This window comes from Phaseolus vulgaris, chromosome 3 (assembly GCF_000499845.2).
Source record: "Phaseolus vulgaris cultivar G19833 chromosome 3, P. vulgaris v2.0, whole genome shotgun sequence".
NCBI lineage: Eukaryota > Viridiplantae > Streptophyta > Magnoliopsida > Fabales > Fabaceae > Phaseolus > Phaseolus vulgaris.
This window is the reverse complement of record NC_023757.2, coordinates 19244982-19260394: the sequence shown is the minus strand read 5'-3', so window position 1 is coordinate 19260394 and position 15413 is coordinate 19244982. Positions and strand designations below refer to the sequence as shown.

General features: G+C 45.9%; 1 protein-coding gene and 1 long non-coding RNA gene across 2 annotated transcripts; one reads left to right on the top strand and one right to left on the bottom strand.

The window, feature by feature from the left end:
* Positions 1-630: 630 nt before the first annotated feature.
* LOC137839288 (uncharacterized) lies at positions 631-1329 on the bottom strand. The gene has a single exon (XM_068648409.1). It carries the CDS (start codon positions 1327-1329, stop codon positions 631-633), a length of 699 nt encoding a protein of 232 aa, XP_068504510.1.
* An 8076-nt stretch (positions 1330-9405) lies between these two features.
* Positions 9406-14985, top strand: LOC137806831 (uncharacterized). Its single transcript, XR_011080427.1, has 2 exons — positions 9406-11420; positions 14474-14985. It is a non-coding gene; the product is annotated as an uncharacterized lncRNA (long non-coding RNA).
* Positions 14986-15413: the final 428 nt, after the last annotated feature.

The following is a 15413-nucleotide window of genomic DNA, read 5'->3' as shown; positions in this document are numbered from 1 at the left end:
TCCTAAGTTAATTCCACATGAAATGTGAGCAAAATGAAATGGAAATGTGAAGGCACATGGCACATGGACCACATGGCCGGTCATGTGAGCCAATGTTCTATAATGTGCACAAAATCTAGGGTAAATAACATATAAGACAAGTTTGTGCTTTCTAACACTACACTAATTACTAAGCCACCCCTAATGGGCCTCCATGTAACATGTATAGGTTCTTCTCCCTCCAATCCGTAGCTAGACCCATTTGTGCGTGAAGGTGTTTGGTCATGGACCTAGTGATAGGTCCTAGACGGTCTAGGCTTCCTCCTAGATGCTCCTCTTGTAGCCGCTCCTTATCATGTGCTAGACGCTCTCCTCTTGAGTCTAGACGCTCCTCACATGGTTCTAGACGGTCTAGTCTTGGGTCTTGGCTTCCATGGTGAGGTGAGCTTGGCCTTCCTCCATCAGTAAACTTGCTGGAACTCTTTTTTATTTTTCCAGCTTCTGTCGGGTCGAGTGGGAGCACGTCATCCGCCATGTAGCGCTGGTACGGTGTTATCCACGTGTCCGGCTCATGGATAGCACAAATGTGCATCATCTTTACTTCTCCCACTGGACATGCTCTAATTCTCGGCGTCTTCAAAGTCTCCTGAGTCAAGGATCTATGACTCTTTGCTCTTGTTCCGTCAACTTGCTTACTTGAAGAACCTGATGGTCTGTAACAAACGCTCGAGGTGCCTTCAATGTTTCTTGTATAACGGTCCTCTGTCTGGCCCCCTTGCCCGAACTGGCGAGCTTGGCTAGCAAGTCAGCTCGGGCGTTCTGCTCTCTTGGCACGTGTACTACGTCAAACAAGGCAAAGGACCCCTTTAGCTCTCTCACATACTCTAGATAAGCCGCCATTTGCGGATCCTTGGCCTGGAACTCGCCTGTTACCTGCCCAGTGACCAACAACGAGTCACTCTTGGCCACCAGCACCTTTGCTCCCATTTCTTTTGCCAACAAAATTCCAGCGATCAATGCCTCAAACTCTACTTGATTATTGCTATCTTTGAAGGCAAACCTCAAGGATTGTTCTATCAAAACACCGTTGGGACCTTCCAAAATGATTCCAGCACCACTACCCTGCTGGTTGGATGACCCATCCACTGAGAGAACCCATCGGAAGTCATTCCCTTCACTCTGCGTCACTTCGGAAGAGAGTTCAACCACAAAATCAGCGAAGATTTGTCCCTTGATCGGTCCTCGGGGCTCATACTTAATATCAAATTTTGATAACTCCACAACCCATTTTACCATTCTTCCGGCTACATCCGGCTTCTTCAAAACCTTTTGGATGGGTAAATCAGTCATTACCAACACCGTAAAGCTCTGGAAGTAATGACGCAACCTCCTTGCTGAAAACACAACCGTCAGAGCCGCTGTACCGTCCCGTACCCGGGCGTTGATGAAGTCGAGGTCAAAGTTAGCGTCGAGGTCAAAGTCAATGTAAGGCGTCGCCCAGGTGGGGGTGACGCCAAGCACAGGCGTCGCCAAGAGGAAGCGTCGCCAAGAGGAAGTGTCGCCAAGAGGAAGCATCGCCAAGATAAGGCGTCGACTAGCAGGGTGTCGCCAAGGTGGAATGACTCAAAAGCAAGGTGACCACAACGCCACTCCCCGACACCCATAGGTAGGAAAGACCATGGAGGGGGCGACGCCGTGGGAAGGCCTCAGACCCCTGATAACCAGGGAATAGTGATAAAGAGAAGGAAAAGGTGGCTTCAAGGCCATAGTGACAACGCCAGTGTAGTGCAGCCCGACTCGTGAAGTACCCCTGCTGATGGAGATCAAGCTCAAGAGGACATGGAGGCCAATCAACAAGATCAAGAAGAGGTGGAGGCACAAATGGAGGACACCTGTACCGCCCTGGTGGACGGGTGTGATGACGTGGCATCCTGCTACAGTGTAGGCGTGTTGACAAGGCGCCAGGTTGGCAGATAGGAAGGAAGTCGGGAGGCACGTGTGGTCGCCGATTGTTAAGTTGGCGTGTTCCGATTTCCAGTTTACCAGAATAGGCGATCGCCAGGTTGAAGATGAAGTCGCCAAGATGTAGACTCAGGCGACCAGGCAGTCGGAGATCGCCAGAATAAGCACATCGCCGAAGACGAAGGAGAAGCAGATTATGAAGGCGGCCGGCGAGACCACAGGGAAGGTGTATGAAGGCCCTAACTCGCCAGTTTCAGTAGAGATCGCACTCCTAAGTTAGCTATGCACTGGGCAGTACCATGCATAAGTAACTTAGCCAAAATAAGAGTAGAAGCAGCGCCAAGTCAGGAAGCCTCCAGATGATGGCACGTGTACAGTTGGATGCAAGCCACGTGTCCAGGTCTGTAACTGCCAGGAGAGAGAAAACCACCAGGTATATAAGAGTTCTTAACAGATTTTCTAAGGTACACGCGCATTCAGTTCATACACTTTACGCTTGCGAGTGACAGAGCTGTTTGTGAGAGAGAGAGTTTACACGGTTCCAGTTCTTAGTATTTGGTGATACCGTCACTGACTTGAGCGTCGGAGTGCGATCGGCCGCAGCAACGCCGTGTCGTTTCTTTGCAGGTTCTTGAGATAGATCCAGAGGAGGAACGGAAGTGAGAAGCGGCGCGCACGTCGATCCCTTGACGAGGCATTCTCCAGCGCTCCGGTCAACAGGCAGGATCATCATCCCATCCACAGCGTGAGTTCGTGGAAGTTTTCGAGGTTTTCTGCGCGGTTGTGTGCTGGTGCAACCGTCGTTTGCAGTTTCTTTGAGTTTCGTTCGGTGAGTTTGTGTTTGTGCCGTTTGTTTGGCTTTCAATCGGTGGAGTGAGGTCTTTTGTTGCTTGCGCGCAATCTGTCTGGTGGAAGTTCGAGTTCTTTGGTGGGTTTCTGCGAAGGTTTGCGGTGTTCTTGGGTTCTTGCGCAGTTTCTTGAGTTTTCTCCGATTGATCGCTGATTCGTTTGTGGTTGAAGTGTTATTTGCTGTATTTCTGTGGTTCGCTGAAGTTAATGAGAAAGATGAGAAGCAATCGTTCCAGTCCCGTGGCTCCCGTCGCAGCTGAAGGCGACGCCGCCATGACCATGGCGCAGATGGCAGAAATGATGCGCTCATTGCAGGCGACTGTGGAAGCCTCGCGCGTGGAGCAGGCAAGGATACATGAAGACCTGGTCGCCTCTCGCGCCAGGAACGAGGAGCTCAGCAAGGTAGCTGAGGAGCTGCGTCGAGCTCTTCAGGAACAGCAGGGTCGTTCTTCAGCTGAAGAGGTGGCACCGTCGACGCCACCTCGTGTTTTCCCAATGCCTTTCATTCAGGCGATTACCGACACGCCAATTCCCACGAGCGTGGTCCCGGTTAAAGCTGTTTTTACCGGCGTGGAGGAGCCAGAGGCTCATCTGACCACGTTCCACACACAGATGATGCTGTCGGGAGGGTCGGACGCCGTCTACTGTAAGATGTTCGTGAGCACGCTCCAGGGAACAGCGATGGAGTGGTTTGTGAGCCTGCCTAATGGCCACATAACTAATTTTCAACAATTCTCGAAAATCTTTGTGGAGCAGTATATTGTGAACAAAGCACCGCCCAGGGTGTCCTATGATCTGTTTGACATAAGGCAGTACCATGGGGAGTCCCTCAGAGACTACCTCAATCGCTTCGGAGCGCAGATGGTCAGATCGCCGGCCAACGATGAAGAAATGCTGGTCTATGCCTTCAAGAAGGGCGTGCAGCCAGGGCCATTCTGCGAGGCCTTGATCAGGGCTCATCCAGCGACGTTTGCTGAAGTCAGGCGACTTGCGGTGGCCCACATCGCCGACGAGAGTGAAGTCGCCGAGAAGAGAGGCAGCGTGGCTCCCGCCAGGCCACGCGCCCAGACCAGGATCCAGCCACAGAGGGTGCTGGAAACGGCAGCGGCGGCCAGAAAAGACCAAAGGACTCGTTATCCTTACGATAGGAGAAATAAGGGAAGAAGCCAAGCGCGCCAACCGCCAGCACGCCAACAACCAGCACGCCGGGAATACAATCGCCCGCCTAAGCACAAATTCGTCATGGGACTAGCGGACCTGATCGCTATCCCTAACATATCTGCTAGGTTGAAGGCGCCCGAGAAGGTGGGCGATAAGGTGCTGGGGTCAAAAGCGGACGCCTGGTGCGAGTTCCACCAGTGCTTTGGCCACAACCTGGACCCGTGTTTGTCTTTAGGATACCAGCTCGACGACCTGGTTAAGAGCGGGTTCCTAAACGACTACCTGCTGGATAGGAGGACGGGGGGAGCATCGAGTTCCCAGCCAGCAGGTGGAGAAGCCCAGCAACACGAAATGCCAATCCACGGGGAGATTCACACCATTGCAGGGGGTTTCTCAGGTGGTGGATGCACCGCATCGCAGAGGAAAAAGTATGCACGATCGGTGATGGCAGTGGACATGTTTGAAGATCACTCACCGGAGGTGGACATTACGTTCACAAAGCAGGATCTTCGGGACGTTGTGCCTCACGACAACGATCCCATAGTTATTTCGTTGATAACAGCAGGGAGGAAGGTCCACCGAGTTCTGGTGGATCAAGGAAGCTCGGCAGACGTGATGTTCTGGCCGACTTTCACGCAGCTGGAATTGCCCCTTGACCAGCTGAGGCCCTATGGAGGGTGCTTATATGGATTCGCTGGTGACCAGGTGGAGGTCAGGGGGTACATTGAGCTGAGAACCACGTTTACAGATGAGGCTGGGTCGAGGACGGAGAAAATCAAGTACCTCATCGTAAACGCCCCGTCGGCATATAACATCCTGTTGGGAAGGCCCACCCTTAACAGGATAGGCGCAATTCCATCGACTCGGCACATGAAGGTGAAGCTGCCGTCCATGGAAGGGGTGGTGATCACGATCAAGTCGGACCAGAAAGAAGCGAAAAGGTGCTATGAGAATAGCCTGAAAAACAAAAGGTCCGTGAGCTATGTAACAACCACCCCACCTCCCGGTGTGAAGCCCAGACCGCCGGCAACAGAGGATATCGCTGGGAGGGATGTAGAGATGGTAGACGCTGAGCTGGGGGAGAGAGAGGCTGGCCTGGAGGAGGAAGAGGCGCGGAATCGCCCCGAGGAAGCGAGGGAACTGGGAATCGCCAAGGCGGTGATCGCCAGAGAATCCAGGCCCAAACCCGTCGAGCAGTGGCTCGAGAAGGAGATCGGGGGGAAAGTTTTCAAGCTCGGAAGATCTCTGGAGGTCGATCTCCAGGACCAGATCGCCAAGGTGATTGAGCGGCATCTGGACGCGTTTGCTTGGTCCGCTTCGGACATGCCCGGGATCGATCCCGACTTCTTGTGCCATCATCTGGTGATGGACAACATGGTAAGACCGGTGCGACAAAGAAGAAGGAAATTTAATGAAGAGAGGAGGCAGGCGATCAAGGACGAGACCCAGAAACTCCTCGCGGCAGGCCACATCAGGGAAGTCCAGTACCCTGAGTGGTTGGCAAATGTCGTGCTGGTAAAGAAGAGTAACGGGAAATGGCGCATGTGCGTCGATTTCACCGATCTGAACAAAGCTTGCCCAAAGGATTCGTATCCTTTACCAAGCATTGATGCCCTGGTCGATAGTGCTGCAGGGTGCAAGCTGCTGAGTTTCCTGGACGCCTTCTCGGGCTATAATCAGATCAAGATGCATCCCATGGATGAAGAAAAAACAGCCTTCATGACGGAGAGGTCGTGCTACTGCTACAAGGTGATGCCGTTTGGGCTGAAGAACGCGGGGGCCACGTACCAGAGGTTGATGGATCGAGTACTTGCACCGATGCTGGGAAGGAACGTGCAAGCCTACGTCGATGACATGGTCGTGACCTCGCAGGAGAAGAGCAAGCACGTGGCAGACTTGGAAGAATTATTCACGACGATCGCCAAGTTCAAGTTGAAGCTCAACCCGGAGAAATGCATTTTCGGTGTGGAGGCTGGAAAGTTCTTGGGTTTTCTTTTGACTGAAAGGGGGATAGAGGCCAACCCGGACAAGTGTGCCGCCATCTTGGCGATGAGAAGCCCGGCTACAGTGAAAGAAGTCCAGCAGCTGACAGGTCGGATGGCAGCCCTATCTCGCTTCGTGTCAGCGAGCGGAGAAAAGGGACATCCCTATTTCCAATGTCTGCGGCGCAATAACAAGTTCGCTTGGACGAAAGAATGCGAGGAAGCTTTCGTCAAGCTGAAGGAATATCTGGCGAGCCCGCCGGTTCTGTGCAAACCACTGGCGGGAATCCCTCTCAGGTTGTATTTCGCTGTGACTGAGATGGCGGTGAGTGCGGTGCTCGCCCAGGACCAGGATCAGGCTCAGAAGCCTATTTATTTTGTGAGCAAGGTGTTGCAGGGCCCAGAAACGAGATATCAGGCCCTTGAGAAGGCTGCGCTGGCTGTGGTGTTTTCGGCGAGGAGGTTGCGCCACTACTTCCACAGCTTCACAATACTGGTGATGACTGACCTGCCCATCCAGAAGGTCTTGAAGAAACCTGACGTTGCAGGAAGAATGGTGAAGTGGGCAGTAGAATTGTCAGAATTTGACATTAAGTATGAGCCTCGAGGCCCGATCAAGGGGCAAATCTTCGCAGATTTTATAGTCGAGCTCTCATCAGAGGCCACGCGGGTTGAAGGTGACGACTTCCGTTGGGTACTCTCGGTGGATGGATCATCGAACCAGCAGGGTAGCGGTGCTGGAGTAATATTGGAAGGACCCAACGGCGTGCTGATCGAACAATCGTTGAGATTCGCCTTCAAAGCCAGCAACAATCAAGCAGAGTATGAGGCGCTGATCGCCGGGATTCTGCTGGCCAAGGAAATGGGAGCCAGAGTGCTGATGGCTAAGAGTGACTCGCTGCTAGTCACAGGGCAAGTAACAGGCGAGTTCCAGGCTAAAGATCCACAAATGGCGGCTTACTTGGCGTATGTGCAGGAATTGAAGAGTTCCTTTGCCTCTTTTGAAGTGGTACATGTGCCCCGAGAACAGAATGCCCGAGCTGACTTGCTTGCTAAGCTCGCCAGTTCAGGCAAGCGGGGTAGGCAGAGGACAGTGATTCAAGAAACTCTGAAGACGCCGAGGGCATTTGTGGCAGATCACCTGGTCCTTCAGATAAGCAGGTCGACGGAGAGAGCAGCGAGAAGCCACAAGTCTTTGACGCAAGAAACTCTGAGATCGCCGAGAGTTAGAGCTTGTCGAGGAGAGAAGGTGGACGTGATGCAGGTCTGCGCCACCCATGAGCCAGACACTTGGATAACACAGTACAAGCGGTGCCTGGCAGATGGCCTCCTCCCGCTAGATCCAACAGAAGCTAGGAAGGTAAAGAAAAATTCCAGCAAGTATACATTGATTGATGGCGATCTGTACAGGTTTGGGTTCACTCACCCACTCCTGGAATGTATACACGGCGAGAAGTGCACGAGAATTATGGCAGAGCTCCACGAAGGAATTTGTGGAAGTCACGTCGGGGGTCGAGCTCTGGCCGCGAGGACTCTCCGTGCAGGCTACTATTGGCCATCCATGAGAGAAGATTGCAAGAAGTATGCCCAATGCTGTAAACAGTGCCAGCAGCACGCCGATTGGCATAAGGCACCTCCCGAGGAGTTGAAGTCGATCTATAGCCCTTGGCCGTTTCATACTTGGGGAATCGACATCCTGGGACCTTTTCCACTGGCGATCAGGCAGATGAAGTACTTGGTGGTGGCGATTGAGTACTTCACCAAGTGGATTGAAGCAGAACCAGTGGCCCAGATCACCGCACACAAGATCGAAGGCTTTGTATGGAAGAACATCGTGTGCCAGTTTGGAGTGCCTAAGCGCCTGGTGTCAGATAATGGGACTCAGTTTGCAAGCCACCTGTTGAAGAAGCTTTGTGAAGGGGTTGGAATTCAGCAAGTGTTTGCATCCGTCGAGCACCCTCAGACGAATGGCCAGGTGGAATCAGCTAATCGGGTGTTGTTGAGAGGTTTGAAGAGAAGGCTTGAGAAAGCCAAGGGAAGTTGGGCTGAGGAGGTGCCCCGTATAGTCTGGGCGTACCACACCACCGAGCAGTCCGGAACCCATGAGACCCCGTTTAGCTTGGTCTATGGGTGTGACGCCATGATTCCGGTGGAGATCCAGGAAAGCTCGCCGAGATTCCAGAACTTCGTAGAGGAAGACTCGAATGAAGAGAGAAGGCTGAACCTGGATCTGCTGGATGAAGTCAGGGAGGAGGCAAGGCTGAAGGCTGAGACGGTGAAAAGAAGGGTCGAGCGAAGGTACAATTCTAAGGTGATGCCAAGGCAGTTTAGAGAAGGCGATCTGGTGATGAGGAAGGCCCACCAGTACGAGATGGAGAATAAACTATCACCCAAGTGGACTGGACCGTTCAGAATAACCGAGGCGCTCGGGACCGGAGCCTACCGCTTAGAGACGCTGGAAGGAGGGCGATTCCTCGCACCTGGAACGCCACACACCTGAAATTGTACTATAGTTAAGAGCTTTGTAAGTAAACACAAACACAAATGTTATATTATAATGTCTCTGTTAAAACAGTTTCAAGGGGGCACTCTTTTTTCCCTAAGGGGGGTTTTTAATGAGGCCACCCAATAAAAGAAGAGTTTTCGAAGTATAAGGTGTTTCCAGATTGCATGTGTGCTATTTTCGAAAGTTTGAAGAAAGACCTTGTCATTTGTACATGATTTGAGGCAAGAAAATATATATGTCGCGTGCTTTCTAAAAAGTTTTAAAGTCCTCATCGTTTTTCGGCGATTAGAGGCACCAGTTAAGTTTTAAAGTCCTCATCGTTTTTCGGCGATTAGAGGCACCAGTTAAGTTTTGAGTCCTCATCGTTTATTGGCGATCGGAGGCACCAGATGAAAGACCTCCTCGCCGTCAAGCGAGTGCAGGAGAGAAAGAGGAAAAGTCCTCCGTGTTTCTGGGAGCGAGAAGATGTAACTCCCGGGGCAACGTAAAGGCAAGTTAAAGACCTCCTCGCCGTTGAGCGGGTGCAGGCGAGAAAGGTCCTCAGTGCATCCAGGGGGGAGGAGATGTACACCCTGGGCAAGTTGAGGCACCGGATAAAGTCCTTATCGCCGTTGTGCGAGCCAAGGCCAGTTAAAGACCTCCTCGCCGTTGAGCGGGTGCAGGCGAGAAAGGTCCTCAGTGCATCCAGGGGGGAGGAGATGTACACCCTGGGCAAGTTGAGGCACCGGATAAAGTCCTTATCGCCGTTGTGCGAGCCAAGGCCAGTTAAAGACCTCCTCGCCGTTGAGCGGGTGTAGGCGAGAAAGGTCCTCAGTGCATCCAGGGGGGAGGAGATGTACACCCTGGGCAAGTTGAGGCACCGGATAAAGTCCTTATCGCCGTTGTGCGAGCCAAGGCCAATTAAAGACCTCCTCGCCGTTGAGCGAGCGCAGGCGAGAGAAAGAAAAGATCCTCAGTGCATCCAGGGGGAGGAGATGATGGAAACCGTCCAGCCTCAAAACTTTCGGCCAAGAAGATAGACGAAGATCGAGCTTTAATGAAGAGTTTGTAAAGTCTTTTTCTTCTTCTTAGCCTTGTAAAAATTGTATAGAGTAGTTAGGAAGTTTTGGGCCTTGTATTTTGGGCCAAAGTAGAGAAAGATGTAAATAGAAAACAAAGTAATGTGTAAAATAGTAAAAGAGGGGTCCAAATAGAAATGTAGGCAAGGAAGACATGAGTCTCCACATGTCTTCTTCTTAATGGAGAGGATTTGCACCAATAAGGTGGTGACACTTGTCACACTCTCATTTGAGAGTTTTTGAGAGACTTTATCCTATAAATAGGAGTCTCTTATACATGTATTTCTTTAACTTGGAATTAGTAATGAAATGTTGCCTAATTTTGGCCATTCTACTTGTTCTTAAGTTCTCCCTAGGTTAGTCTCCTTCAAGACTTAGCCTAGACTCTTTCCTAGTGAGTTGGCCTCACCTCTCACTCTTACAAATTCCTACTCCACTTCAATCCATGGAAACTCCTCTTGAGTTTCTTTAATGCTTCCGCTCATCATATCTCCTTCATCATTCATCCAAAGAAGAAATTACAAAGATCATTACTAGAAGAAGATCGTTTTTCCATCATTTGGTATTCAGAGCTATGGTTGTAAGATCTTCTTCTATTTTTTTCTAAATTCCGTGTTGTTCATAATGTTCTTGATTGTCTTGAATGTTTACCGATTGATTTTGTGTTTTTTTGTCTTTTTGTTCGGTTCAAATTAATTGTTCTTACTTGAACCTTCATGTATGTGCTTTTAGGTGTTCTTGTGTTCATGTTCATGTGTGCTTTTGAATTTTTTGAGTTTTCTTCAAATTTGTTCGGTGAAATTTTCATATAATTGAGTCATTTTGATTTTATAATCATATATGTTTTGTCTAGAGTCATGTTTAGTCAAAATTTGTCATAAACTCCATTAGTTGAACTTTTTGAAGGTTTTTTTTTCAAATTTCTTCATAGATTAGAGCTCTTGAGTGCTTTTGATTTTCATTTTTGAGTTCATAAATTGCTACTAGATCATTAGCAATTTTCTTTGAGTTAGGTTTCCATTATTACTCTCTCAAAATTCATTTTCGAAAATTCTCGAAAAATTTTCCGAAAATTGTTCGTGGTTCTAAAAGAAATTTCCAGGTGTGAAGAGTAGTTTGGACTTGTTTGTGAGATCTCATTGGATCTGTGGTGCGAATAGCAGTTCCGAATCCGTTTGTATTGTCAAAATTTCACGAAAATCTGTTGCACGTTCACGTTCATATGCGTTTTCAATCCGTTCATCTTGTTCTTCATTCTTGATGTGATTTTGAAAACGTGTGAGCTGAGTTTGGTGCGAAGGTGAGAAACATAAGTTTGACGAAGAATTTGTTCGGTGTGAAATCTAATTGAAGCGGTGTGGTGTTGGAGGAATCACGAACGGAGGTGTTTTGCGGTTTTTGGCAAACGAAATTGGTGTAAGGAGGTTTTGCGGCTTCCGGCGAACATAATCAGTGGACAGAGGTTTTTGCGGTTTCCAGTGACCTAAATCAGCGAGGAGTTGTGTTTTCCGGCGACCTAAATCGTTGAAACTGTGAGTTTCCGGTGCGTTTTCATCTACATTCTTCATTCTCTGGAACGATTTTTAAATCAAGTGATTGGAGAACACTGAATGAGATATTGCGGTAAGGAGATTTGAACCGCCGAAATCAGAATTTGCTTGAGATTTGGTGCGTTGCTGGAAGAATCAGTAACAGAGGAGTTTCAGTTTTCCGGCGAAACCGGTTAACGGAGAAGACGATCGATTTGAAGCGATTTGTTGGAGAATTTGAGATTCAGCGAGCACTAACCAAAAAGGAACTGTAGTGTTTCGTATGAATTGATTCATTGCAGCCAATGTGTTTGTTCAATAAGCATGAATTAGAATTGTGTGAGTTGAAGGTGTAGCGAAGTCCAGTGGCTTTCAGTTTCTGTGAATTGAAGAGGTGCGTTCAATTACATTTACGTGCAATTTTAATTACAATTGTTCTGTTCTGTTAATCTTCGAAATAAGAGAAGTTGAGTAGTGGAGTGGTTGATCTGAGACGGTGTAATTTTGATTCAGTGTAGTTTGTGTTGAGTAGTTGGAATAGGCATTCCATCAAACACTTGGTGTTCTATACTGGATTGAAGGATTTCCTGTGGTGATTCAATTGGACCAACAACTAATTCAACATAAACAAGTTATTGGCAATTGATTTAACAGTGTAGTAATTGTTTTGATGTAGATTTGGGTGCAGAAGTTTTATGGTTTGGCTATTTTGGTACAAAATCCTGCACATAATTGGTGTATATTGTTGAATAGTTCGCAGCTGCACAATTTTAATCTTTTGATTAGTGTAATTTGGTGGTATAATTTTGTGCATTGAAACTGTTTATGAATTGATCACGATGTTGTGATGTAGTATGATGACTTGAATTGTTTGCATCATTTGGTTCATAATTGGTGTTTACGATGCAATGCTTAATTGAGTAAAATTCCGGTGCATAATTGGTTGGTGTATTGATCCAGAGATTTAATTAAAATTGCCTCATTGAATGCAAGAAAAGTGAGATAGAGAAAGCAAAGTGCGTAAACTAAATTGGTTCAATTTTGTTGAAGCAAGAATTTTACTGGTGCAAGTCTTGATGCAGAATTTTCCGGTTTAGCTTGTGAAATTGGCAAAGTGAAGCTGTTGGTGAATTTTGAAATTGTAATTGAGAAACGTAGGTCTTCATACTAGCTGTTCTGATTCAGATTTGATTGCTTGAAATTGTTGATCATTTTGGTGCAGATTTTAATTAAATAAAAAAAAGTATGTCTACATTTGAATTCAATTTGTGAATTACAAATTGATTGAAGCTGATGCAGTGAATTGTGGGGTCCGTAAATTTGAAGAATTTGATGAGAAATGGTGTGCCGAAGGTGCAGGTGAATCAAGTACTAGCAAGGTGTGCAATTAATTGAAGAAATTAAAGTAGAATCAGTGAAAGCAAATTGGAATTTGTTGAATAATGAGGGAGCGTAAATTTTGGTGAGAAATTTGGCAATTGGAGTTCCTTAGCGCGGGACCCGCGAGAATTGAGTTCTTTGGACCAAGCTACATTGGGCAGCAACATTTTGGATTTCATGGTCTACTAAGAATTTTCATCATTCTTTGTTTTTCTTTTTTTAATCCAATTCTAGTGCCAATCTTTAGGTGCTTCTTTTGAGTGCTTACTTTCTTGAAAACCTTTAATTTCTTGCTTGTCTTGATTTTATGGATAATCTTTGTGTTTGTCATCTCTCATCTCCTTTGAGTTTCACTCTTCAAATTGAGCTTTTATTGCTTTTATTATTGACCTCTTGAAGTGGAATATACCTTGAATTTGTTCTTTGTGAGAATTGAGCTAACTTCTAGGTAGCATCCTAAGAGAAGGCAAAGGACTTTGCAAGGGGTACTCACCTTTGGAGGACAAACAAGTAAAGGCTTGGAGAGAAACACTTGTGAGAAAAGAGAAGAGAACTTTGAAGATTATTTTTTTAAAAATTTTGTGTGATTTCAATAGTTTTGTAATTTGGCCATTATCTTTACTTTAGGTGTCTTGGAAGAGCCTTTGGTGTTCTTCCATCTCCTACAAGTTTTCTTTAATTTTCTTATTAGATACATGCTTTAGACTGTGAGTGTGTCTTGAAGGTTCACAAGTGCCTACAAGCCTCACCATTAGGAGTCGTCTAGTTTAAATTTTTGCAATTTAAATTCTTAGATTTTAAAAGCTTTCTTTTAGTTTCTTTCTTTAGAAAACTCTTTGTTTGTGTTGAAGAAGTTTTCATTGGAAGGAGATTTGTGAAGTGCATTGGGATAAGTTCTGGCTAGGAAAGACTTGGTACTTAAGAGTGTCCATTGTGACCCACCTCTCTTTCCTGGGAATTTACCTTGTGTGCTAAACTCACTTTCCTTCTTGTGAAAAATCTTTTAAATACAAAGCTTAATATGTCTATGAATACTTCTTGTCATAGTAGAAAGATTTATAATCCTCATTATAATAAAAAGGAAGGGATGTGTTTTGAGCCTAGAAGTTTATATTATTCTACTGAGTCTGAAGTATACATTCCTTACTTTGATGGAAATAAAAATGTTGAAGCATATTTAGAATGGGAAACAAAAGTTGATCAAATCTTTGAAAAACATCAATTAGATGAATTTAGAAAATTTTCCATGGCTACTCTAAGTTTTCAAGAATATGCTAGGTCTTGGTGGATACAAAGGGAAGCAGATGTTAGAATTGGTAGAAAATCAGAAATATTGAATTGGGATGAATTGAAGATGTGTATGAGAAGAAAGTTTGTTCCACCTTCATATGTGAAAAAGAAAAAGCTTAGAGAAGAAATGAAAGAGCTTGTAGAAAAAGGAAGAAATTTTATATACAGAGAAAAAGAATATGTTAGAAGAGAAAAGGAGTTTAGAGAAAAATACCAAGCTCTTGTCAGAAAGAAAGAAGAGAATGAGAAAAAGGAAAGTACAAAAAACTCTTTTTTTCGAGTTGAATCAGATATCGATAACATTTTATCTTCTCTAGAAAACCCTTGTGAGGATGTGCTTGAAGAAAAATCTATGTTTGGAGCTGAACCAAATATAGATATAAATATTTCCTCCACAGAAAATACAGAAGAATGTTTGATTGAAAAGGAAGAAGAAGAGGAAACCCACAAAGAAGAAGAGTCTTTTATGACACCCCCTGAAAGCATGGTTGAGAAAGAATCCTTAAAGGGGGATTGCAATACTTTGAACTCTTCTTTTCAATTATATAATGCTCATTCTTCTTCACAAAAATATCAAAAACAACACTTTGTGATGTTGTTGCCTAGCTTGGGCAATAAACAACACAAAGTGAACAAAAATATTTTTGAAATGGGCCTTATGTTTTTCTTTAAAAAGAATTTTAAAGAAAAGGGGACTTATTTTTGTTTAGTTTTCTTTTCTTTTAATTTTCTTCTAAAAATGAAATTTATCTCATGTTTGTTTGATGTTTATTGCAGATTGACATTTGACCCAGGAGGAAACCATCAAATAAACAGAGGTTGCTGTCATTGAGCATCATTCAGATATGAGGACAGATCCTTTTCAAGAGGGAGGGGATGATGGAAACCGTCCAGCCTCAAAACTTTCGGCCAAGAAGATAGACGAAGATCGAGCTTTAATGAAGAGTTTGTAAAGTCTTTTTCTTCTTCTTAGCCTTGTAAAAATTGTATAGAGTAGTTAGGAAGTTTTGGGCCTTGTATTTTGGGCCAAAGTAGAGAAAGATGTAAATAGAAAACAAAGTAATGTGTAAAATAGTAAAAGAGGGGTCCAAATAGAAATGTAGGCAAGGAAGACATGAGTCTCCACATGTCTTCTTCTTAATGGAGAGGATTTGCACCAATAAGGTGGTGACACTTGTCACACTCTCATTTGAGAGTTTTTGAGAGACTTTATCCTATAAATAGGAGTCTCTTATACATGTATTTCTTTAACTTGGAATTAGTAATGAAATGTTGCCTAATTTTGGCCATTCTACTTGTTCTTAAGTTCTCCCTAGGTTAGTCTCCTTCAAGACTTAGCCTAGACTCTTTCCTAGTGAGTTGGCCTCACCTCTCACTCTTACAAATTCCTACTCCACTTCAATCCATGGAAACTCCTCTTGAGTTTCTTTAATGCTTCCGCTCATCATATCTCCTTCATCATTCATCCAAAGAAGAAATTACAAAGATCATTACTAGAAGAAGATCGTTTTTCCATCAGGAGATGTACACCCTGGGCAAGTTGGGGCATCAAATAAAGTCCTTCTCGCCGTTGTGCGAGCTCAGGCGAGTTAAAGACCTTCTCGCTTATATGCGGGTATAGGCAAGATAAAATCCTTCTCGTCTTGAACGAGTTCAGGTATGGCGAAGAGGGCGGAAGAAGCTTGAAAGGTGGCTAAGGTAGGTTCGAAGAGAACGC

Excerpts from the sequence above, each read along its gene's own strand:
- LOC137839288 (XM_068648409.1), bottom strand. The coding sequence starts at position 1,329 with ATGACTGATTTACCCATCCAAAAGGTTTTGAAGAAGCCGGATGTAGCC.